Below are 26,547 nucleotides of genomic sequence, written 5' to 3' on the forward strand. Positions count from 1 at the left end.
CTTAACTATCAATGATTTTAAACTACAACTAAATTTCTGAAACCTCAGTTTTAAATAATCTTTAATTGATTAGGTAATGATCTTGAATTTTTTTTTTAAACAGGAAAAGTTTGTAGAGGTTATACTTTTTCTGAGTTTTTGTACTTTTGAAAAGAGCCTTTGTACTTTTGACCTCACACAGGAATGACAAGATGGCATTACTGAGTCAAAATTTTTTCTTTTCACATCATACACTCTGCTCCATTATCTTCTGGCATTTGTTTTGGAGTGAAGAAATATGAGACTAGTCTGACTTTGATTCCTTTGTGGGTCAGATTGTTTCCTCTCTACATATTTATGGATATTTTGTCTTTACCCTTTCTATCAATCAGGATCCTCCAGTAGATGGATCATGTAAATAAGATTACTCACAGTGGTGTGGGCAGGATTAAGGGAACATGCTCTTAATTTGGGCTGGTGAGGCATTCAGAGAAGACTGGCAACACATAGAAACCATCACCACCTCTAGATATAAAAATGCTGCCAAGGAAATGATGTTACAGGGGCTGGCGTAAGCTGGAACTGTGGAGGAGGGGCTACCCGGTGGGAGTTGTCCTCTGGAGGGTTCTCAGCAAGATATGGTGTTGACAAAGTGAGGGAGTGAGGAGAGATACTGTGAACTATCTCTCCTCCTACCCTCATTGCTCAGCATTTCTGCCAGTGCCTTCTATTGGCCAAACTCAACCAGAAGGCATGTGGCAGGGAAGAGAGCCTGGGCAGAAATATATGCAGAGGGCAGCCTCCTGAAGCACAGAGCAGGACAGAGAAGGGGCAAGAATGAGTCTGGATAGCTAAGGAGAATAACCAGTTCAAAATTATTGCCGGGACATATCTAGGTGATGGTCTTTGTGGACTCTTTAATCTGAAAATTAACATTTATTAATTATCTCAGAGGAGCGTTCGTGTAGTATAGGCTTGTCAATCACACATACTCCATTTTCTCTCCTTCACATTTTCTTCACTTTGTGCCCCTTATGACTATCTTCTCATCCATTCACCTTCTTTTTGTCCTTTTAACCTGTGTCCTTGGACAATTTCTCAAGTTTGTTCTCAGTATCAGGGAGTTTATTTTCTGGTATGTCAGTCATGCTGTTTGAAGACTCCAGTGCAAAATTTGATTCTTGCATTGAAGCTGAGTGTTCTCTGTGAGGTTTCTTATTCCCAACACCTTCCTATTTTTCAGATCTTAATCTCCCCTATCATCTTCTATTTTTAGTTTATAGAGGCCATGTTCATTATCTTATTAAGGATACAATATTCCTAAAGCTATCTTCTGTTTTCCAGAGTAGTTTTTTGACATATACTTTTTGGGTTTTTCCCCCCTTTCTCTTTAACTGAATACCTTTCTCTTACCTTCCCCAATATATTTTATTGTATACAGCTTTATTGAAATGTAATTTACATACCATAAATTCATTTTAGGTATAGAATTTAATGCTTTTTAGCAAATGTGCAGGGTTGTGGAACCATCTCCATAATACAATTTTAGAACATTTCTATTGCTCCCAAAAAGATCTATAGTGCTCACTTGCAGTCACCTCCTGTTCTCACTCCTAACCGCAATCAAGCACTAATCTGTTTTCTAAATCTATAGCCTTGTATTCTATGAATATTTCATACAACTGTAATCATACAAGTTTTGGCCTTTTGCATCTGGCTTCTTTCACTTAGCCTAATGTGTTTTAGGCTTACACATACCTTGTAATGTATATCAGTACTTTATTCCTTTTTTATTTCCAAATAATATTTGAATATACATGTATACATACACCACATTTTGTTTATCCATTCATCAGTCGATGGACATTAGTTTCTTCCCCCCATTTTTATGAATAATGCTACTGTGAACATTCACATAAAAGTTTTGTGTGGGCCTGTGTTTTGGTTTCTCTTGGGTAGGTATCTAAGAGAATTTATGGGTCATACGATGCAGTTACGCTTAACTTTTTAAAGAAACTGCCAAACTGTTTTCCAAAGTGGCTGCATCATTTTACATTCTTACCAGCAAAGGAGGAGGGTTCAATTTGTCAACACCCTGGCCAACTCTTATTGTCTATCTTTTTTATTACAGCTCTTCTTTTGAGGTTTATTTACGTGGCATGTCATTGTGGCTTAAATTTGTGTTTCTCTAATAATGTTGAACATCTTTTCCTGTGCTTATGTTCCATTCATGTATCATCTTTTGTGTAATATCCATTCAATTTTTGGTTCATTTTAGTTGGATTGTTTGTCTACTTATTCTTGAGCTTTAATATAAACTTCATATATTCTGGATACAAGTCTTTTATCAGATGTGTGATTTGCAATGTTTTCTGTGTCGCTTGTCTTTTCACTTTCTTTATGATGCCATCTACAGTGCAAAAGGTTTTTATTTTGATGAAGTCCAACTTATGAATGTTTTTCTTATATCATTTATGCTTTTCATGTTATATCTAAGAAATCTCTGTCTAACCTGCAGGAAAATGACTACTGTTTTTCTAAGAGTTTTACTACTTTTGGCTATTACATTCAGGCCTATGATCCATTTTGAGTTAACTCTTGTGTATGGTGTGAGTTAGGCATCTGAATTCATCTTTTTGCATGCGGATCTCCAATCGCCCCGGCACCGTTTGTTGAAAGATCCTTTCTCCACTGAAATGCCTTTGTCCAATGCACTTTTATCTCTTTGTCCACTTCTTTTTCCTTTTAGAAAATATCGTTGAATGTCAAACTTTCTTTGTAAATTCAGTGTTGGCTCCAGATACTCACTGTGCAATTTTTGCTTCGTTCCTCTCACTGCTCACTTTCAGACCCAGAGCTATAGCACAACTTGATATGCACAGCCCTAACCCAACGTCCGATGGCTGGTAGACATCTATCTAGTTCTGGCCTTTTCTGAAGGAATATGAGAAATTCTACTACTGTAGCGCTCAGGCATGTTATGAGGAAAATTTCAATCTTAGAAAAATTTGAAGCATCTTGTAGTTGTTCTTTTCTTACCTGTAGTATGTGAAAAATAACAAACCCCAACTTGGGTGTTCCCAAGGCTTTTCTGCCTGTGTTTCTACCCGTGAAGCCCTGAGTAGGAAAAGAATATATCTGGGGTGCCTGGGTGGCTCAGTTGGTTGGGCGGCTGACCTCAGCTCAGGTCATGACCTCTTGGTCCATGAGTTCGAGCCCCGAGTTGGGCTCTGTGCTGACAGCTTGGAGCCTGGAGCCTGCTTCAGGTTCTGTGTCTCCCTGTCTCTCTGCATCTCCCCCACTCGCACTCTGTCTCTCTCTCAAAAAAAAAAATAAACATTATTTTTTTTAAAAAAAAAGAAAAAATATATCTAATGATTCATTGCCCAATTAATCATCTAGCTCTTTCCCTGCTAGAGTATTGGAGTATTGCAGTTTTAACAGCCTGAGAGCTGCTGATTGCAAATGAGCCGAGCTCTTTCTCCAGATACATGATAAAGCAGTACCTATGCAATATCTATGCATGTGCTGGGGCAAGTAGGGTTGGGATATAAAAGTGCTGGCTGGCTAGTTGTCTGTTTTTTAATAACTTTTTTGAGGCATCATATAATCATGTCTTTTACATGTCATATAATCAAACAATTCCAACTATGCAATTCAGTGATCTTTAAGTAAATTTTCCAAGGCATGCAATTACTACAATAAATTAGTTTTAGAACATTTTCATTACCTCATAATATCTCTCATACCCACTTACTGTTAAACCCCGTCCTTCCCTCCCTCTTGCGACTCCAGACAACCATGAATCTGCTTCCTGTATCTATTGATTTGCCCTTTCTAGACATTTCATATAAATGGAATCATACAATATATGCCTATTACATCTGGCTTTCACTTCACGTAATGTTTTTGAGATTCATCCATGTCATATCATGTATCAGTAGTTCATTCCTCTTTACTTTTTAAAGTTGATTTACTTACTTTGAGGGAGAGACAGAGGGTGTGAGACAGAGAGAAACGTAAGGGCAGAGGGAGAGGGAGACAGAGAATCACAAGCAGCCTCCGCACTATCAGCACAGAGCCTGATGCGGGGCTCGAACTCAAAACTGTGAGATCATGACCTGAGCAGAAACCAAGAGTCAGACGCTTAACTGACTGAGCCACCCAGACGTACCATTCCTTTTTTAAAAAATTGGCTGAATAGTATTGTATTGTATGGACACCATATTTTATTTATCCATTCACCAGTAGGTGCACATTTGGGTTGAGCTATTATGAATAATGCTTCTAGAATATTCTTGTGTATATCCTTATGTGAATACAAGTTTTCATTCCTCTTGGGTATATACCTGAAAGTGGAATTGCTGAGTCATATGGCAAATTTGTGTTTAACCTTTTAAGAAACAGGGATGTTTGGTTTTGATTGGTCTGCATTTCCAGTTCTGTTTCAGACAGTAAAGATTACACATAGATACATTATGTTTCTTTGTTGAATTCCACTGATGCTACTGTTGAAGGAAATTTTTCTCAGATTCTGGAAAATGTTTGACTGTTAACCTCAGTTACCAGTGTTACTGCATCTATATTTTTATCTTTGTGTTCAAGTATATCTTAGTAGAGAGAAAGTGATAAATTTGTGTTATATTTGGCCAAAATTCTTTTTTTTAATGTTTTATTTATTTTTGAGAGAGAGAGAGAGAGAGAGAGAGAGAAAGAGAGAGGGAAGAGGAGGGTCTGAAGTAGGCCCCATGCTGACAGCAGATAGCACGATGTGGGGCTCAAACCCATGGGCTTGAACCCATGAACCCCAAGATCATGAACTGAGCCAAAGTCAGCCACTTAACCAACTGAGGCACCCAGGCACCCTTATATTCACCCTAAATTCTTTCTAATTGACCAGCAATGTAAATGGTAGGTTTTCTTTAAAAAATAATACCTGAGGGAGCACTTAGTCTGTTAAGCATCCGCCTGTGGCTCAGGTCATGATCTCACAGTTCGTGGGTTCAAGCCCCGCATTGGGCTCTGTGCTGACAGCTCGGAGCCTGGAGCCTGCTTTGAATTCTGTGTCTCCCTCTCTCTCTCTGCCCCTCCCCCACTTGTGCTGTCTGTCTCTCAAAACTAAAGAAATAAACATGAGAAAAAAGAAAGTTAAAAAATAATAATACCTTAAGAAATGAATCTGGTTCATCTGTGATTCCTATCCATAACTTCCTTAATATATGGAATATTTTATTTTTATTCCATTTATATCTCATGCTCTTATATTCATGCGTGTATTCCCCCTAGGTAGGTACTTATTTATTATTTATAAAGGCACTACTATGTGTGTAGCTGTTAAGTTGTTCTCATGTCTAAAAAAGATGCATGTCCACATGTGTCTATCCTTTAGGATTGTATCAAGGGACTAAGTAGATTTACTTAGCCTAGAGTATGGTCCTTGTTTTTGTTCAAATTCAAATTTCAGAAATCTAGTGATTGTCCATTTATTCCAAAATTACTTTAAAATGAACTAATTTGGTCAAATACAATACAGTTCCAAAGGATATTACAGTACCTCTTATTATGAAGTAAAAGCAGATTGTAACATTTCAATGAGTATGTGTTCTCTAGTGATGTCTATAATAGGTTTCAAATTGTATGGTATATAGATAGAAGTTGCAGAGATTCTGTTTGTCCCTGTGTTTTATAATCCACTGAGCAGTGTTTAAGATATGCTGAAATTCCTTCCAGGACCTAAAACACATACGTATACACACATGTATGTTCCAACACATATATACATATATTCACATATGCACATAGACATGCACACATACTCATACTCGTTTGCTCTATGAATGTGAACCTACACATAAACACAAAACACACTCCATGGATGTATTATTTGATTTTAAGAGCTTGGGTTCAGTTTTTTCCTATATCTATTGATTTGCTTTTTCTAGTCATTTCATATAAATGGAATCTTACAATATATGTCTATTATGTCTGGCTTCGGATGAAGCTTTTTAAAACATACTCTGTGGTTTTTTTTATTAAACCAATTACTTCTGCCCTTACTTTCTCTGTCCTTAAAAATGGAAAAGGGCCAGTTCCCAGAAATAGTTCATTGTCACTGAATTAAACCATGGAAACAAGATTTTTCTTTTAATCAATTTAAGAGTTGCAGAGAAAACTCTTGTAATCATACTTTATTCATGATTTTTATTTTCTTGGCACATCAGAGAGACTATAAAGACTGTGATTGTCATGCTTTAGTCATAAATATTTTCATGTTTTCATAAATTCGTTAAAAGAAATTAACTCAGTCTTTTTTTTAAACTTAGTCTTTCTTCTTATGCCATTTGTTTGCACATTATTTCAACTATGTCATAAATACCTATTATACTCTAAAGCATATCTAAGTGGAATCCTCCTTAGTAGCAATCAAGAAAGATACAGGCAGGGGCTCCTGGGTGGCTCAGTTGGTTAAGCGGCCGACTTCGGCTCAGGTCATGATCTCGCGGTCCGTGAGTTCGAGCCCTGCATCGGGCTCTGTGCTGACAGCTCAGAGCCTGGAGCCTGTTTCAGATTCAGATTCTCCCTCTCTCTGACCCTCCCCCATTCATGCTCTGTCTCTCTCTGTCTCAAAAATAAATAAAATTAAAAAAAAAAAAAAGATACAGGCAAAGACAATCAGAATGATGTCAACATAAGAGAGTGCACATTAATAAGATGAAATTTATATGAATAAATGTGGAGGTCCTATAATGTGATTTTTTTTTAATTTACACAAATACAAAAGGATAGAAATATAGCTATTTACACAAAAAGAGGCGAAGGGAGTTTCATTGACCAAAAGTTATATGTGAGATCATGTCATATGATGAATGCTTAAAAGAACTGGGGAGTGGGGCGCCTGGGTGGCTCAGTTGGTTAAGCGTCCAACTTTGGCTCAGGTCATGATCTCGTGGTTTGTGGGTTTGAGCCCCACATGGAGCTCTGTGCTGACAGCTCAGAGTCAGCAGCCTACTTTAGATTCTGTGACTCCCTCTCTCTCTGCCCCTCCCCCGCTTGCACTCTCTCTCTCAAAAAAAAAAAAAAACATGAAAAAAAAGAACTAGAGAGTGTGTTTATATATGTATATGTATATATATACATGTATATATATGTGTGTATATATATGTATATACATGCAGTATTTATGTATGTGTGTATATATAGATATATACACATACATAGATACATACACACACACAGACACACATAGAGTAGAATCTTGGATTGCAAGTAACTTGTTCTGCGAGTGTTCTGCAACTAGCAAACATTTCTAATAAATTTTAACTTGATAAACGAGCCATGTCTTTCAATACGAGTAGTACATGAGGCCAAACATCACATGATCACAACTGAACCAATGGTTCTTGAAATTCACTTTGATATACAAGTGCTTTGGATTACAAGCATGTTTCTGGAATGAATTATGCTCGCACACCAAGGTTTTACTGAATATGTATAACCTGAAGAAGAAAATACTTGACATGTGATCACTCTCTTCTAATGTTTGAAGGGATTTAATATAGAAGGAAAGGTAGATTTATTCTTTGAATCACTTTAAGTGATTTTTAATTTAAGTAGATTTGGGATCAAAATACAGACATTTTATCCATCAGAGCCATTTGTAAAGGGATTGGGTGACTTGCCACATGTAGAAGCCCAGCTCCTGGAAAAGCACAAGAAAAGACTAGGTGGTATATAAAGGATTCCTGTAGGATGCTGAATGGAAGATTGCTTTTCTTAGTCACCTTTCACATATGTGACGTTAGTGGTCCAGGTCCACTGCCACTGGAGGGCCAAGCAGGTTATATAAATGAGGGAAGCTGCTTTGTTAAGAATGATGGAGCAAACTGGCTATTGTATGTCTTAGTATTTAGTTCCAACCCGAGGATGTCATGCCATAATCAGACCTAACTTTACCAGACCTTCAGATTTTTCAAGCACAACTGGAGATCTTGATTTTTAAAATGTAAATTGTCCACATTTTAAAAATTGGCAACTAATTCCAAAATTTTTAAGGCACAACTATGGGCTGTCACCTTTTAACCTAGTGTAGGAATTATTCCATAAATTTACATCTGCTCCTTTTCAGTACATTTCAGGAATGATGGAGAATTCTGACCTTTAAAATTTCATCATAAAATATCTTAAATGTGTAGAAAGAATCATTTTAAAGTACCTAAGTACTCACCCCTTAGCATCCTGCCACTTCAGTTACAATTGTAATGCACTTTATGCATATTTCTCACAAGATTCTGAACAAAATCTTCTGTATTAATAAGGTAGAAGCTATTGAGACACCATATAAAAAAGAGAGGACAAATCATTATTTCAACTTATAAATGCTGGCTGCAGGTTTCCCCCCTTCGAGTCATTATAGAAAAAGGCCATAAAGACCTGCTACCACTACAGAGCCATAATTTTCTAAATGCATTTTAGCTGCCAAATGCAATGGTGCTTAGAAATCAATTCATGAGCTATAGCAAATTAGAAGTGAATATAAAGCTTTGTATTTGCTGAAGATATTCATAGCTTAGTAAGTATACTAAGTAAGTATACTGTATTGTGGATTAAGGGTTTAAGGCATAAAATAATTTTTTAACAAATATTATTTCAAAAGTGATTAACCAGGCTTTCAGATTTAAAAAAATAAACTCAACTCGGAAAGCTTTGTGTCCTAAATCTATTGCTTGTGTGAGACTTTCTGAGGCATTTGCATGGCTCCTATCCAAGTGTAATATATGATACGAATAGCAGAGAAGCATTTATTATTATGTTGTCTGCTTTTTAAAAGCAAGCTGGTCTTACTTTGGGATCAGTTTACTATCATAATTTGGAAGACCCACTAACAACCTATACCCTGCTCCAAAATAGGGTTTCTACAATGATGTGAGAGTTTCTTATATTAGAAACTCTCTTGGGGCGCCTGGGTGGCTCAGTCGGTTGAGCGTCTGACTTTGGCTCAGGTCACGATCTCGTAGTCCGTGAGTTCGAGACCCGCGTCGGGCTCTGTGCTGACTGCTCAGAGCCTGGAGCCTGTTTCAGATTCTGTGTCTCCCTCTCTCTCTGACCCTCCCCCGTTCATGCTCTGTCTCTCTCTGTCTCAAAAATAAATAAACGTTAAAAAAAAATTAAAAAAAAAAAAAGAAACTCTCTCAACAGTAGCCTTGAGCCTCTTGGGGGTCCTACAGTAGCTCAGAGAATACAAAGACTAAGTCTTCCTAGGAATCCAGGAGTTGTTTTGATCATATGGTATGAAGCACACAATGGATAACAAGCAGTTATTGGTTCTATGCCCAACGTGGGCTTGAACTCACGACCCTGAGATTAAGGGTTGCGTGCTCTACCGACTGAGCCAGCTAGGTGCCCTTATTGGGTCCAAACCTAACTTTTAAAACGGATATTTTTCAAAAAAAAGTTTTTTATAAGACCCAACTATTACAATATGAACTCCAGCTTCCTTCCAAGTTCACTTCCTCTGGTTCTATAGTAACCACATCCCATTAAATAATGAACCTCCATTTCTCTCTCTCTCTCTCTCTCTCTCTCTCTAATATTTCTGGGATTAAATTCAAAATTAATTTTCTAGGATTAAATTCAATATTTTGCTCTTCAAGTTACTGGCTTACCTGAATTTCACTGTACTTACTAATCATGGAAAGTGAGTTCCAATGTAAAAACATTGAAGCACTATTAGCAAGCAATATGCTAGGAAAAAAGCAGAAGAGTTCCAAAGTAATTATTCGTACCAAACAATGACTTTCATGAAAGAAAGATACTGTGCAGCTCTAGAGCCATTCAAAGCCATGTGGCCCTGAGATAATCCTGATTCTTAAAAAGACAAAAAGATTCAAATGTTTCTCTTTCATTGGTAGCCTGGCTTCCTAGCATGCTCTACAAAGTTCACTCATTAGTATTCCCTAGCAATAAAGAATTTATACAACTCTCTAGTCAACCTGACCTCTGCTGTAGATGTCTACCTTAGTACAAAGGGAGAAAGGTGAAGGAGTCAAGGAAAGGAAAACTTAGTGGATTCTTTTACTTAAAAATAAAATAACTAAAACAAATTTGGCACTGGTTTAAAGTTTTACAGCAAGAAAAGGAGCTTTTCCAGCTTTTAAAAGTGTTCATTTAGGCATTCACTGGAGGTAAAAACATGAACAACAACAACAAGAAAAACACAAGGTTTGGAAGCTTCATAACTCGGAAGATAGGAATGGGCTTGTAGGATAGAAAAGGAGATAACCTCCTGGCAGAAGAAGGTTGATTTATTCCTGCAGAACTGGGGCTCCGCCTCCATGATATACACTTCTGTATGCCAGATCTATCTCTCCACCTCTGTGACACGTACCTCTGTGTGAACATGCAGAAGGGGATCACTATCTTTCCTAAGAATGAAAAGTGCACAGCTTTTTAAATTTATTAGTATCTTATAGGAACAAATTCCGGATTTAAACTGTTGATCAGTTTCCTTTTCTGAATCTTCCAACGTTGTTTCTTGGAATAAATGAATTAATGGTTTCTTTCTTTTACTCTCTTCTCCATTCTGTTCTTTTCTGAATTCTGGTCTTCTTAACTAACAATCATTAGAAATTTGCAAAATCTAATCCTTATGTTACAATTAAGGATTGTCGGGGTACAGCTTCCTTTAAATGCTTTATGTTTCTATTCTGTAAATTGGCTTAAGTAGAAAATCTTTTAAAATTACGGGGCGCCTGGGTGGCTCAGTTGGTTAAGCGTCTGACTTCAGCTCAGGTCACGATCTTGCAGTCTGTGAGTTCGAGCCCCGCGTCGGGCTCTGGGCTGATGGCTCAGAGCCTGGAGCCTGCTTCCGATTCTGTGTCTCCCTCTCTCTCTGCCCCTCCCCCGTTCATGCTCTGTCTCTCTCTGTCTCAAAAATAAACATTAAAAAATTAAAAAAATAAATAAATAAATAAAATAAAATTAAAGTTATTTTTCTTCCCATGCCTGGGAAAGCTATACAAACAAAAGAACAAACAATTTGATAAAACTTTAGTTTTAGTGGAATTGACAGATATATTTAAGAAACCTAGATCTAGGGAAGCACTGTAAATGTTATACATCACTTCTTCCTTAAAAGGAAGAATAAAAGCTAAGTTCAAATGGAAAAAATACTTCAGAAATGTGCCGAGACAGACTGTGTAATAAACTTGACTGTTAGGATGAACTTTATTAGCTTTTAACTCCTATCACACCTTTGGTGCTAATTGAACACCTACTTTTATTAAAAGAAGCATCTGCAGTATAGAACTGAAAGGTGACCTTTTATAACAATTTATTTAAAGCTCAGTTTTATTAAAAAATACTTTATGGAATCAAAATATTGTCAAAGGCAGGGGAAAAATAAAAACAAGGAAAGTACATTGAGCTTTTTTAGTTCCTGTGTTTGATAATCCACTTCTACTCTTTTTCTTGACCTTTTACATGGGCCATTTGCTTTTCTGGAATTTGAATAAGGGATTTTTTTTTCTTTCATAAATATCACCTGGAGCTTTTTCAATTCCAATGGTGAAACATAGTTGATAAACGTATCCACTTTTGCTTTGTAACAAACCATCCCAAAATTTAGTGGCTTAAAACAACAACCATTTATTTCCATAATTCTATGGTCCTCTATATGGATTATTGTGGTCTCAGTTGGGTCCTGGCATTGACTTTTGGCCAGCTGTCAGCTCAGAGGCTCTGCCTCTGGAAGTTTGCTGACTATCGTCCAGGTCAGTGGGAATAACTAGGCCATGTGACTCTTTCCATCCAGCAAACTGTTCCACCCAGGCTTATCACATGGGGCAGCGTGTGTCCAAGATAACAGTGAGCAGAGTGTGCAAGCGTCTCTTGAGGGTAGCGTCAGCGTCACCTCTCCTACCACATTTTACTCCTGCCATATTTTATTACTCCAAACAAGTCCCAAGTCCAGCCCTGTTTGAAGAGCCACGGAAAGAGACTCTGCCTCTTAATGGGGCACATTGCAAATGGACTGCCTACTGGAAAGGGAAAAATACAACTAGTTTTGTGAACAGTCTTACTGTGGAAAACCTTAATCACTAATGTAAGTCTTAAGTCTAACGTATAATAGACAGTGGTTGGAACCCAAAGGTTAATGCCTTTATGCCGATAATTTCCAGACTATTTTTTGTAAACTCTTGGTGAGTTAGATAACACGGAAAATAACTTAGTTCACATCAGAATATTCACATTGGTGAATATTCACCTTGGTGTTTCTCCAAGGTGAGGAAAAGGGAAAGAGTGGGAGAGTCATTGACTTGGTCCTTCCATGAGTGAGAGCAAAGAGAAGGCACTTTAGAAAGCAACTTGGAGACCTGGGCTTGAAGCCAAGGCTCTGGAGACTTTGAAGGTCAGCACCAGAAGACAAACTGTGTGAGAGGAGCTGCTGAGTAGAAACCACAAAATCGGCTACAAAACCAAAGAATGTTGGTATCAGGTATCCTTTACAAAATGAATTTGAGAGCCAAAATCTTAATTTTTGACACCGGGGAAAGTGGGATTGGTAAAAATCAAGAAAAATATTAGAGCGCCGTGAAGGTATATCGTATGTCCCATTTTAAATACTTTTCAGCTCATACAGTTTTGCTCTTTAGGTTTTTTCTATTGAAAAGTTTTATTTTTATAAGCTTTAAATGGAACTTTGGACTTTTATTTCTTTGTTTTAACCTTCCACCAACTTCTTGGATTTGAATGCTTTGAAAACAAGTGTGTAAGAAACCAGGTCTAAGTGGTCGTCTCTGCATTCAGTTGATGCTGTCTGAGCAACTACTTCATACCAGGTATATTTCTTAGAGCCGGAGCTGTAAGGAACAACACATAGTTCCTGCGTGGGTGGAGCTCATGTTGCAGAATAAGGAGATAGGCATGAATCGAATACACAAGTCAGATGGTGAAAGGAGCTATGGAGAAAAATAAAGCGAGGTTAGGCCGACAAGCAGTGCATGGAGCAAGAGACTAGAGGAGGTATTTTGTATGGAGTTATTTGTTGTTTTGTATGAAATGGTTGGGGAAGGACTCTGATTAGGGACCCCGAAGGAGTTGCTGGGGTGGATATGGGAGTGTAGGAAGGAAGAGTGCTTGTAGGCAGAGGAAAGGCCCCTCTTTGGAGCATGCTTGGCATGTCTGAGGAACCGCAAGGATGTTGGTGACACTAGAGCAAGGAAAGCAGGGGAGGAGAGTGGCGGCAGATGAGGCCGAAGAGCTTGTTTGGAGGAGGTGACGGAGGGTCTGCGTGGAGCAGAACAGTGATTCTCAGAGCACACTGTACTCACCGTGGGAACTTTGAGGAAAAAAAAAATGCCTGGGCCTAACAGTGAACTATTTTAATTGGTCTTGGTTGAAGTCTGGTGAAGTCTTTTTAAAACATTACCGGGATAAATCCAGTGTGTAATTGAGGTCTCCTGTGCCTTAGTAAAGCATGGCTCTGATACTGAGTGAGGTGGAAAACTGCTGGGAGACTTTGCACAGAATGGCACGACCGGATAATCCTAGCTCACTTCTTTCACCCACATTCCTTTTGGGCCCCAAGATCCTGTCTTCGTATAGAGCTTGGGATCCTGCTTCACCCTTTTAAGGGAGATGGTGGAGAATGTTTGTGAGCAAGATCTCTGGGCACTCTTGCCAGTCTATCCTCTGCCAGACTCTCTGGTAGGCATCCAGGATATAATAGGATGGAAGGAGGGAGGACTCCTAGAGCCTCTCCTGTTCCCCTTCAAAATGGGATGAAGCCTGTTTTAGTCCATTTCAGCTGCTATAACAAAGCACCACATACTGGGTGGCTTATAAATGACAGAAATTTATTTCTCACAGTTCTGGATCCTGGAAGTCTGATATCAGGATGCCTGCATGGCCAGGTGAGGGCCCTCTTCTAGGTTGCAGACTTGTATGCTCACTGGACAGAAAGGACTGGGGTGCTCTCTGAGTCTCTTTTGGTAAGGGCACTAATCCCATCCATGACCCATCCATCCCCTTATGACCTAAGCACCTCCCAAAGGCCCCATCTCCAAATGCCATCACATTGGACATGAGGATTTCAAGATAGGAATTTGGATGGGGGTGGGGGGGGGGGGACGTAAACATTCAGACAATAGCAAAGCCAAGTTCCTGCTTCTTTCAGGTTTCCCCCAGTCTTAAATTGGTAATCCCCATTTCTCCTTCCCAATGTTGCCCTAAGTCGCAATATTTATAGGACAACTGTGAGAATCAATGAGTGTGTATGTCACTTCTGGTGACTCCTATGTTAAAAATAGAAAAATACGGGGCGCCTGGGTGGCGCAGTCGGTTAAGCGCCCGACTTCAGCCAGGTCACGATCTTGCGGTCCGTGAGTTCGAGCCCCACGTCAGGCTCTGGGCTGATGGCTCAGAGCCTGGAGCCTGTTTCCGATTCTGTGTCTCTCTCTCTCTCTCTGCCCCTCCCCCGTTCGTGCTCTGTCTCTCTCTGTCCCAAAAAATAAATAAACGTTGAAAAAAAAATTTTTTTAAATAGAAAAATACATTGATTGTGTGTAATGTATGTAAACTAGTGCCCCAAGCCCATGCAGCAGTGGTGGAATAGCATAGAGAAGAATATGCTCAGAAATAATAGAGTCCTGTACTTTTCTTCCTTTGGAGGAACATTGTAACGTCATTGTTCAGAACAAGAACTCTGAAGCTGGTAACTTACCTCGGGATTCAGCCACTTACTAGCTGATGATTTTTCCTTGGTGTGCTTCAGATAATGGTGCCAAACTCCTAAGACGGTTGCAAGATCAAATGAGTACTTACATACTAAGCAATTAGAAATGTGCACAGCAGACATTTAGTGCTCATAAATCCTAGATATTAATATAGTTACAGTTTCCTTCTTGATTTCATCACTGTACAAATGGATCTCTTTAATTTTATCAAATACATAGGAGACTTTTATATATACTCTGTCTTTCGGTGCCATTTCAGACAGGTTGTTTAATCGCTGAGAACATCAAGATGCTACCCATTAAGAAGCGGACCGAATTTCAACCGAGGAAAAAGGGCAGTCTCAAAACAAACAATTGTTTGTTTAGAACACAAACAACCCATTTTATATAAATGCAAACATGCTTTTTGGGAAAAAGTCTTGAATTCCTGGCCTTCACATGGATAAAAAGAACAGCAGTCTCTTTTGGGCTAGTTGGGGCAGGGAATGCAAAGAATTAAGACATGGGCAAGACATGTTTTCAACATATTTCTCTAGTAGGAAGCGCCTACTTCGAGAGCAAAGATGAAATGTGAGATTTCGTTCTAGCATCCCAAACTGCTTCCCTGAAGAGGTGCCCAGATGACGAGGGGGAGATGATGAAAATTTATACTCACAAGAAAGAGACTGGATTTACATTATTTCTCCAACTTTCCCTATCCAGATGAGCCTCATCTTTGTTTTATTGGAGTCAGAAAGTTAATAAAAACTTGCTGGAATATGAAAAGATGATGAAATAGTTATTGAACATTTAAATGTGATTGTTAAAGGTACTTGGACTAGAGGCGCCTTAAAGGCTGTGTACCTTTATTCAGGAAGAAATCTTTTTTCAGGGCTGTGGGTTTGACACCTTGCTTGATTGCTATTCAAATAAAAGTAAAATAGAAAATGCCTCTTAGGAAACGATGGCCTGGTTTCAGCATTTCTTCTATATTAATTTAGAGGGCTCATTTTAACATTGCCCACAGGATAAAGTCTAAATTTCTCAGCTCCACAAGCTGACCTCAGCCCTGTAAGTGCCTTCTTCTGCCTCACCTCTGTAGTGCCTCTGCCTCCATTACTTTTTGTCAGAAAGGCAGTGAATGTATAAAGACACACCCATTCTCCTGACTCTTTGCTTCTTCTTTTATTTGGTTTTATGTTTGTTGACATTTTGTACATCCTTCAAAGATCAGGCATCTTAGATGATTTCCTCTGGTTTCTCCAGATCTGGGATCATATCTGCTTCTTTGTCCTCTCGATCTTTTGTTCTTCATTTATTGCCCTTAGTTAATTCTGTCTACTGTTTTAGTTAATTATCTGCATGCTTTTAGCCATCGTAAAGTTAGCTCTTTGGTGGGGAAGAGAATAAAATATTGCTCAGTCATATTTGTATAACTATGTAGTATCATTTATATGCCAGAACCCAACAAATATCTATGGAATGAATGAAAAATAAAGACCCCCTCCAAAAAGCTCTCAGAATTAGAACATACCTCCCCTCATTTCCCTTGTATGATGGCCCTTTACCTCATGGCCATTGGAACTTCTACTTTTGTGTGTATGTTTCTTCTGTGACAGTCTGATTATGGACGCTTTTTTCTTGAAACAACCCTATTCAGTATCCTTCAAGATCTGACTCATGCCATCACTATCATTTATTCTCCTTACCTTTTGTTACAGACATACTGAATTGTTTCCCAGAAATGGTTTTTCCACATGGAAGGCTTTGCTCTACCCTTTCTGCTCTTCTCTTTGACTGGCTTACTCCTCTTCTTCCAGATTCAAGATAAGATATTACTTCTTTCTGGAAATTATCCTTAGCTCCCCACACCATCTCCTCCCCAGAATGACTTAAGCCTTTCTCCTTATGATCTAGTATAATAAAGATCAAAATGACTTGGGTCAAAACCTGATTCTGCTACTTATCAAGCAATGATTTCAGACCAGTGCTTCTCAAACTTTATTATGCCTCAGGATCACCTGGAGAGCTTGTTAAATTGAAGGGATGTTTTAAGAATTAATTGAGATAATGTATGTAAAGTGTTTGACATGAATTCGTGCTCAGCCGATGCCAGTTAATATTATCTTTACATTATCATTGCTTTCATCACACTGTAGTAAATTGCAGACCGAAAAGACCCATTTACCAGGTAAATTAGGAACCTCATAATAAGCAGTGATCATGCTGGTTTTATTATTATTGTATCACAGGTACCTTATGAAGTGCATTAGTAAACACTAATAAATGTATAAAAATATATTCAAAATAAAAGTATTCAGTAAATATTTAATAAAGTGAATTTGAGTGCTTCTTTGTAGGTAGCCCCTACGCAGACTGTTCCAGGATTCCCTAATTCAGCTTGCTATATTCTTGGGTTTTCTTGGGACTGTTTTTGCTGATTGGTTTGTAAACCACTTTTGGTTATGGCGAATCAGTCCCCACAGCTTTTGTTTCTAAGATTATACAAGCAACATAGCATCTTTCTGTAAAGAAGTGGAAATAAGCACACAGGCCATTCATTTGGCTCTGTAGTTTAAATTTCATACTGAATGAAAACAGTTGCAGCAATGCAGCCTCTGCCTTCTGGGCCTGAACATATGCCTACATTGAACACTGGATATGGGTTAGAAAGGAACATGGGAAAAATGTAATTTGAAGTTCTTTGCAAATTTCATGAAGCCTCCTCTTTTGAGAAGCCTTTCCTGCCTTTATATTTGCTCTATGTCCCCATCTTCCTCTTTGACCTCACAACCTCCTATTTTATATTTGTTCATTAGTTCAGCAAATATTTTTCCCAATTTCTGTCTTGTGATGAAGTACCATCCTAACAGTGGTGATGCCACGCTAAGACAAAGCCCCTGCTTCACAGAACCTAAAGCATGGCATGTACCAATCAGTATAATTGTTTGCTTCTCTGTCTCCCATGGTGTATTCTGAGCTTCCTGATGATAAGTGTACTATTTAATTGATATTTGGATATCCAGTACAATATTAGGTATATGGTAGGTATTCATACATATGGATTATTATTTATACAGAAGGACCCTTCTTATTATATTGGTGCTGAGAAATGGAACAGAGTACCAGAGATCGTATACTGCTGTTCCGTGAAAGGATTTGGCACTAGATATGTATTTTTTGACCTACAAAGTGTTGTTTGTCTGAATTTCAGTTAGGGCCAACCAATACAAAATCCAGATTCCTAGCTACTCTAGGAAAAGCCCACATTCCTGTATTGTACCAATCAACTGAAGCTAATTCCCACTCAGCCTCCTCCTTTATTTATTTTTTTAACTTTATGTATTTATTTTGAGAGAGAGAAGGGAGAGAACATGCAAGTGGGGCAGGAGAGCGAGGCGCAGAGAGCAAGGGACAGAGAATCCCAAGCAGGCTCCGTGCCATCAACGTGGAGCCTGATGCAGGGCTTGATCCCACAAACCGCGAGATCCCGACCTGAGCCGAAATCAAAGTGAGACACCTAACCGAGTGCGTCACCCAGTCAGCCTGCTCCTTTAGAAAGAACATGTCCTCTCCATTTCACTGTAACCATCCCCTACATACTACACATTTGTATGGGTATCTGTGTGTTGTATTTGTTTGCGTAGATGTGTGGTGAGGAAAGAGTAAAATTGTTCCAATTCTACACAAACCCAGTAAAAGTTTGTCTTTACAAGCTTATAGAAACCTGCCTTTGACTGGAAATACCCTATTCCTCTTTTTTTTCTCCCTTTGGTGATGTAGAATGCTAACAAGGATTTGCTTTCATTTGGAATATATCGCATATTGGGTCATCAGTCTGAATTTTATCCAGGTTGTTCTCTGCAGCTCCACGGTAGATTTCCTGCGCTTCCTCAGATTATTTAGATGATTGCCACTTACTCTTCTACTGTGAAGTATTTCCCAGTCCAAAGAAAAAATCTACCTGGTTTGGTGTTTTTTCCTCCTTTATGATTTTTGAACTAACACTTTTTATTTGGCTTGGCTTGGTCACATGACATTAGACACTTAAAAACATAACATGGAGTTAAAATGATAGTTCGCCAAACTAAATACATCCCTGCTTTGTTTCAGCTATCCTTAAAAAGAAGAGGAAGCAAAGATTTGCCAAAATCCGAAAAAAAGACTCAACAGACTCCCACAGAGGTATGCGGAGATAAAATTTCAACTGGTACATCAAGTATTATGCAAATGTACATAATAACGATCTTCGTCTGTAAGTGGACATGGTAGCCAGATACACTCATGCAAAGGAAAGTTTACATCCATTATGTACTATACATACGGGCAGTATAAAGCATTCAGTATCGTTGCTTGTAATGTTAACACTAACTAACATCCCTATTATTGCTTTTACACAATAAGCACATAGCAATATGCCATTTGTACCTTATGTATTGCTGTGTTTGAGAAATGTACGCATGGGGCTAATCTTGTTCACTCATAATAAAGTCAATAGAATGGGTGTTCCTATAGCATTAGGAGTGAGTAAAGAAAGGAATGTTGTAGGAAGAGGTGGTGAGGGGAGAGAGAGGCTGGTGATGAGAGCCCTAGAAGGAAGTAATTATCTATGCCGGTGATTAGAGAAGCAAAAAAAAAAAAAAAGGAAACAAAGGAATAAAAATAAAACTTAAAAGATGTATTCAGGGGTGTCTGGCTGACTCAGTGGGGCATGAGATTCTTGATCTTGGGGTTTGGGGTTGTGGGTTTGAACTCCACATAGGGCGCTGAGATTACTTTAAAATAAAATCTTTTTAAAAATGTATTCAACATGGGCTTGTTAAGAACTTTAGAAATATAGCCACAGTAAAGACTCTGAAAAGACTCTGAAAGCTCTGCTTTCAGGGTGAGCAGAAGGTACTAATGGATGTAATGAAGGAGATTTTAAGCCAGAAGAGGAAATATTTGGGGGCAGAAGTGACATTATGGCTCTCTAAAAACACTTGGCTAGGGGCGCCTGGGTGGCGCAGTCGGTTAAGCGTCCGACTTCAGCCAGGTCACGATCTCGCGGTCCCTGAGTTCGAGCCCCGCATCAGGCTCTGGGCTGATGGCTCGGAGCCTGTTTCTGATTCTGTGTCTCCCTCTCTCTCTGCCCCTCCCCCGTTCATGCTCTGTCTCTCTCTGTCCCAAAAATAAATAAACGTTGAAAAAAAAATTAAATAAAAAAAAAAATAAATAAATAAAAACACTTGGCTAGTCATGGACTTTTAATTGCATAAGTTGGAATCTCATACTATAGCATACCCTTTTTAAAAATTCTTGGGGCGCCTGGGTGGCGCAGTCGGTTAAGCGTCCGACTTCAGCCAGGTCACGATCTCGCGGTCCGGGAGTTCGAGCCCCGCGTCGGGCTCTGGGCTGATGGCTCAGAGCCTGGAGCCTGTTTCCGATTCTGTGTCTCCCTCTCTCTCTTCCCCTCCCCCATTCATGCTCTGTCTCTCTCTGTCCCAAAAATAAATAAACGTTGAAAAAAAATTTTTTTTAAATTCTTACAAGGCATTTTCTCATTAGATAATAATTTTACCTGAAGCAATGTTTAAATATCCAAAATTTGAAAAAGTTTACCTCCATTTTTTTAAAGCACAGCATAATGAATGTTTATCTTTCCTTTTCTTCTCTCTTCCTGCTCTGTTCTTGGTTAATATTTCTCCTGGTTCTGGCACAAGGACATTGATAGACTTCAGCAGTTCAAAAATCCCAGACAGTCTCATATTAAGATCATTACTCCACTTTCTATCTTTCTCATGGTTTCCTTAATAAATGCAAATATGCTCTATCACTACAACTTTCTCACTCTGTCTTTGCCATAACTTTAGCCACCTGTCTCCATGTGTTTTGCTAAGGATCATTTCGCATGTTGCCATCAATTCTCTCCACCTCATTGAAGGAGAAGGGGCTATATTCTCCCTGTTCTAAAATCCTAAGTCAGCTTTAATCAGCAGTTTGCTTTTTTAAAAACCCACATGTGGCCTATTCTTATACTTCCTGTGTTAAAGTTTATTTATTTTTTTCAACCATACTCTCTTATCCAGGAATGCTTATCTGTTTCTAACTCTTTTGTTTCTAACTTGTTTGTTTCTAACTCTATGACCCTCCCACTCCATGTGCACTTGGGTACCTTTCTGTAAAAGACATCCACAGCTTTCATCAGTTTGTTAGTGGGACCTGGGATCTTACAGCAGTCAAGAAACATTGCAGTCCACCCGTTGTTGTGTCACGGCCCAAATGCCTGGGAAATTCCTAAGTATGCTGTTGTGGCCTTTGAAGTCCCTACTAGTGTTTCCGGTTCATTTATTTTCAGAGATTATTACCTGTAGGGTTTTTAAAAACCCACCCCAGCAGATTGGTCAGAACTGTCTCGGGTGGGAGATTTCAATTATAAAGTAGTCACAGATCATTCTATTGCTCAGTCAGGGTTGAGGACCGTTGATTCTTAGATTACTGCAAGCATCCCATTCTATTGTAATTCTTGTTGACATATTCAGCTCCCATACTTAGCCAGGGGAGATTGTAGTCATGGGTCATGTTATTCATCTTTAACTTGTCAGTGTATCCAGTGTCTGACACTGCCACATGTTCAATATGAACTTTTGGATACTCCTGTGTCCCCTTTTGCTAGGTTATGCCAAATGAAATTGTCAACATGCTGTGATTTTGACCCAAGCAGTTTCATATGGTTCAACCTCCTATTATTTGTACAGCTTTGTACTTCATTTTTATTTGCTTCAGCTTTTCTGATGAATTGTTTACATGCTCCTTCAGCAGCACAGTGACTTTACTGAGAAATGGTTTTGCATGACAATTAAGAACAGTAGCATGCCAGCTGTATGGCCTTAGATAAGTTACTTATTCTTTCTATGCCTTTGTTTCCTCATCTATAAAATGGGATCGTAATAGAGCATTCTTGTACAAATTAAATGAGTTTAATGCACGTAATTCATTTAGAGTGTAATGTAGCTTCTGGCAGTGGCTGAGTCAAAGCCAGACTCCTCTCACTTCTTTTGGCCCCTCATCATCTTTATGCTCCCCTTCTTCACAGGTCATTTGTGCTTTCTCAAGAGTGAGTCTTTGGGTGCTGGGGTGGGTCAGTTGGTTAAGCATCCAATTCTTGATTTCGGCTCACGTCATGATCTCATGGTTCGTGACATTGAGCCCTGCATCAGGCACCATGCTGACAGAGCAAACTCTGGGTTTCTCGCTCCCTCTCTCTCTGCCCCTCCCCCTGCCTCAAAATAAATAAATAAATCAACTTTAAAAACAATAGTATGTCTTTAACATACACAAAAATAAGAGGCAACGTGCTTCTCATTTCAAAGCATTACAATGTTTCCTGCCTAGCATTCACTGTGGAAAATGAGAGCAAGCATGTACTGCTCAGTTACTGTCAACCAGACACTTTCCCTACCATCTCTGATTTAACATTTTCAGCATTTACATACAGTATTTCCCTGCTCAGTTGCAAATGCAGCTACAATAGTTAGGTTACAGGCTGAGCCTGCAGGGCACATTAGCATACAGGGTTCTTAAGTTCTCAGCACTGCAGAAACTATCATTTTGTATCTTGAGAAGATTTCTTTTAAACAAATAAAAAATAGTGACTATCGTGCCCATCATTCTCCTTCCCTCATAGTGACTTTGTTACATGTAGTATATGTCCAAGTCTTAAAATAATATTTATGTTTTCATTCCTTTGGGCAGGAGAGCTTACATATACACAAATCAGATATCCTTCTTTTTTATACTTGCTTAACATAGCCTAGTAAGGTGTTACTCTGCTCCAATCTGTGGCTTATATCACATCCACTGCTGTTTGGGTTAGATTCAAACTGCAGCATTTTACTTTTTTTTTTTTTACTAGCAAATAAATGTCTTGCCTTGCAATCAAGGAGTTCTATCATATGTGTAGCTCAACCTAACCCCCAGGTCTCCCCTACTCTTACTTCCTAACAAAGCCTAGTCTATATAAAAGCATATTTGATAAGCATACTGCTGCATCACGTTTCTATTCAAACATCGTTTCAAATTCTTACATGATATTTGACTCCTGCCCCCACCAAACCTTTAACCATTTCTTCTGGGTCTCTCTTTTCCTCCTCTCTTTGGTTGCTTTCAAAGCCATTGTCATAGCTTCAACCATCACCTCTACACATTCTCATGTTCTCCCCTTTGGACCTGAAGTCTCTGCAGGGTCAGAGTATAATCTTTGTCATCTTGGGCCTGAAATTCCACTTGCCTGTTGATAGATGTTTCCACTAGATGGCCCTCCACTGACATCCCTCAAAGACAGCAGTTTAATACACTTAGATCTATTGTGTTCATACCTGCTCCTCTTGGCTCATTCTCTATCCCTGTTATTAGTGGCCTCATCCATCAAGACACCTAAGCTGGAAACATCAGGGTTCTCTTTGCTCCTCCTGTTGCTGTGCTATTAAACATTGTAATGTGTCCTTGCTTGTATCCTCACTGAATTAGTGTGAGGGCCCAACACATAGTCTCTTGCAAAGCACCTTCTCTCTTCCCTTGTGAAATGGATTTTCATGTCAGCTCTTCCTGTGACATACATTCTCATTCTTCTCTCTTGCTGTATTCCTGAGGTTCTCTCTTGTCTTTTCTCTGTGCTTCTGTCCTTTCTTCTAAACCTCTTCTACAGAAAAGCATACAGGCCAACACATCTAATTTTTTTTTTTTTAATTTTGCCCCAATATCCTAATTTTCTTTTCTTGGGCTGCTTTTCCAGAGGCAACATGTACAGTGGAAAGAATAAGAGTTTTGGAATCAGTCAGAATACAGATGTGCTCTGTCACTTATTAACTTGTGCTCTACTGGTTTACTAACCTCTCTGAAGCTCATCTCCCTTTTCTTTTTTTTTTTTTTTTTTAATTTTTTTTTTCAACGTTTATTTATTTTTGGGACAGAGAGAGACAGAGCATGAACTGGGGAGGGGCAGAGAGAGAGGGAGACACAGAGGGAAACAGGCTCCAGGCTCTGAGCCATCAGCCCAGAGCCTGATGCGGGGCTCGAACTCCCGGACCGCGAGATCGTGACCTGGCTGAAGTCGGACGCCCAACCGACTGCGCCACCCAGGCGCCCCATCATCTCCCTTTTCTATAAAGTAGACCTAGATCACCTTCCTCACAGGGCTAATGTCAGGGCATAATAATATAAAGAATGGGATGGTCAGGCTCTGCACACACAGCAGCTCTCAACCCTTCCGTACTAATTCTCATTAGCAGATGGGAGGACAGGAGACCTGTGCCCTGCTCTCTCCATCTCTTTCATCTCTCTCCATCTTTTCATCTCTTTCATCTCGTATTTAATGAGCATCTCTGGCAGAAGCTTATTATTCTCACCTTTACCACCAGTGGTTGCTGCTACTTTAGCACAACTCATCTCAAGCACCGCTGACTCATGGCTGGGAAAGGAAGGCATTTTTATTTCCATTTAAACATGAGGAAAACAAAACCCACAGAAGTTACATAAGTGACCCAAAGTATGTACTTAGAAGAGAGTTTTGGGAAACTGTCTCTGGGAGATGTGTCTATGGACAAATGTGCTTTGATACTAGCTCTGAGCCTGTGCTACCGTCCATTTACCAGACAGAACCAACTTTATCCATTTCAGGCTGATGGGGAATACATTTTACTTTTCAAGTGATCTGGATGAAATACTGTCCAGTTTCTCCTTGGACGTGCCAGGCCGGTGTTAAAATTCCCTTACTTTAACGCCTTTAAAAGGCAATTCTGCTTTGAATAAAGATGGAAGAAGAGATTACCCTCTTTGACCATTTAGAGTGATCATAAGCTTGAGAGTCAGGCAGAAATGAATTCAAATTTCACCTTTGTCTTTTGCCACTTACCAGCTCTGTAACCTTGAACAAGTTATTGAACATCTTTAAACCAAGTATTTCAATGAATACCACTTAGTAAGTTTACTAACATTAAATTAGGTCACATGTATAAAGAACTTTACAGAAAATGGCTGAGAGTCAGTGTGCTCAGTAAATGGCAGTGAGCGCATGTTAAGTCCACGTTCCTTCCAGGGAATAGGTTTCACATATATTTATAGACAGGGGAATTCATATCATGTAAAACATACGAAACAAACGTTATTGAAATGACATCCCAACAGTTGTGTGCAGTTACAACATATGATAATCGCTGAATAGTGATGACCACCGTGTTTCTCTTTTTATATTTCTTTCTCTTTTTGTTTCCAGGATGTGCTATTGTCCTAATTTTTTATCTGCCAAATAATTTTAAATGATTTGTAGAAAGTATACGTCATCTACTTTTCTCTCGCGCTTTGTCTCTCTCTCGTTGAATCTTAATTACAAGAAAAAGCCATTATTTTTGCAGGTGTCCTCTTTGTTTTCTCGATTTACATAAAATGATCTATTCCTCTTCCCTTCTTTTCCTCAAATGAGGAGGACAATGAAGATCTAAAATGCCAGCTGCAGTTTGTGAAGGAAGAAGCCGCTTTGATGAGAAAGAAGATGGCCAAGATTGATAAAGAAAAGGACAGATTCGAACACGAGCTTCAGAAGTACAGATCCTTTTATGGGGATCTGGACAGTCCTCTGCCCAAAGGAGAAGCGGGGGGCCCTCCCAGCACCAGGGAGGCTGAACTCAAGCTGCGGCTGCGACTGGTGGAGGAAGAAGCCAACATCCTGGGCAGGAAAATCGTCGAACTGGAGGTGGAGAACAGAGGCCTGAAGGCCGAACTGGACGACCTGAGGGGGGACGACTTCAACGGCTCGGCCAACCCCCTCATGAGGGAGCAGAGCGAATCCCTGTCGGAGCTGCGGCAGCACCTGCAGCTGGTGGAAGACGAGACGGAGCTGCTGCGGCGGAACGTGGCCGACCTGGAGGAGCAGAACAAGCGCATCACGGCGGAGCTCAACAAGTACAAGTACAAGTCCGGCGGCCACGAGAGCGCGCGGCACCACGACAGCGCCAAGACCGAGGCTCTGCAGGAGGAGCTGAAGGCGGCACGCCTGCAGATCAACGAGCTCAGCGGCAAGGTCATGCAGCTGCAGTACGAGAACCGCGTGCTTATGTCCAACATGCAGCGCTACGACCTGGCCTCGCACCTGGGCATCCGCGGCAGCCCCCGCGACAGCGACGCCGAGAGCGACGCGGGCAAGAAGGAGAGCGACGACGACTCGCGGCCGCCGCACCGCAAGCGCGAAGGGCCCATCGGCGGCGAGAGCGACTCGGAGGAGGTGCGCAACATCCGCTGCCTGACGCCCACCCGCTCCTTCTACCCGGCGCCCGGGCCCTGGCCCAAGAGCTTCTCCGACCGGCAGCAGATGAAGGACATCCGCTCGGAGGCCGAGCGCCTGGGCAAGACCATCGACCGGCTCATCGCCGACACCAGCACCATCATCACCGAGGCCCGCATCTACGTGGCCAACGGGGACCTGTTCGGACTGATGGATGAGGAGGACGACGGCAGCCGCATCCGCGAGCACGAGCTGCTCTACCGCATCAACGCGCAGATGAAAGCCTTCCGCAAGGAGCTGCAGACCTTCATCGACCGCCTGGAGGTGCCCAAGTCTGCGGAAGACCGCGGCGCCGAGGAGCCCATATCCGTGAGTCAGGTACAGTTCTGCCTATTGCGAGCCACGGCGATGGCGAGGCAGGTCCGCGGATTCGTGGTCCCTGGTGGGGCGTCTCCGCGCACCGACCTCCACGCCCCGCTTTAGGGACCCCCCCTTCCCCCCCGCTCAGAGCCTCACTGGGCTTGGTGGCCCCACAGCACACTGTTTTCTCACACTGTCCTTCTTCAGGCCTCAGGTCTCCATAACCCAGTCACTTAGTAA

The 26,547-nt window shown here is 40.3% G+C and overlaps 1 protein-coding gene across 1 annotated transcript in view; it reads left to right on the forward strand.

Moving 5' to 3' along the window:
• SOGA3 (SOGA family member 3) overlaps positions 1-26,547 on the forward strand; it is a 51,586-nt gene that overhangs the window by 14,454 nt on the left and 10,585 nt on the right. The window contains exons 4-5 of the mRNA XM_047103150.1: positions 18,804-18,875; positions 25,150-26,325. Of these exons, the coding sequence (XP_046959106.1) occupies positions 18,804-18,875; positions 25,150-26,325 (1,248 nt within the window). The remainder of the gene's footprint in view (positions 1-18,803; positions 18,876-25,149; positions 26,326-26,547) is intronic.

This window comes from Lynx rufus, unplaced genomic scaffold (genome assembly GCF_022079265.1).
Source record: "Lynx rufus isolate CCGP_SWC_20201006 ecotype Redwood Valley unplaced genomic scaffold, mLynRuf1.p SCAF_6, whole genome shotgun sequence".
Lineage (NCBI taxonomy): Eukaryota > Metazoa > Chordata > Mammalia > Carnivora > Felidae > Lynx > Lynx rufus.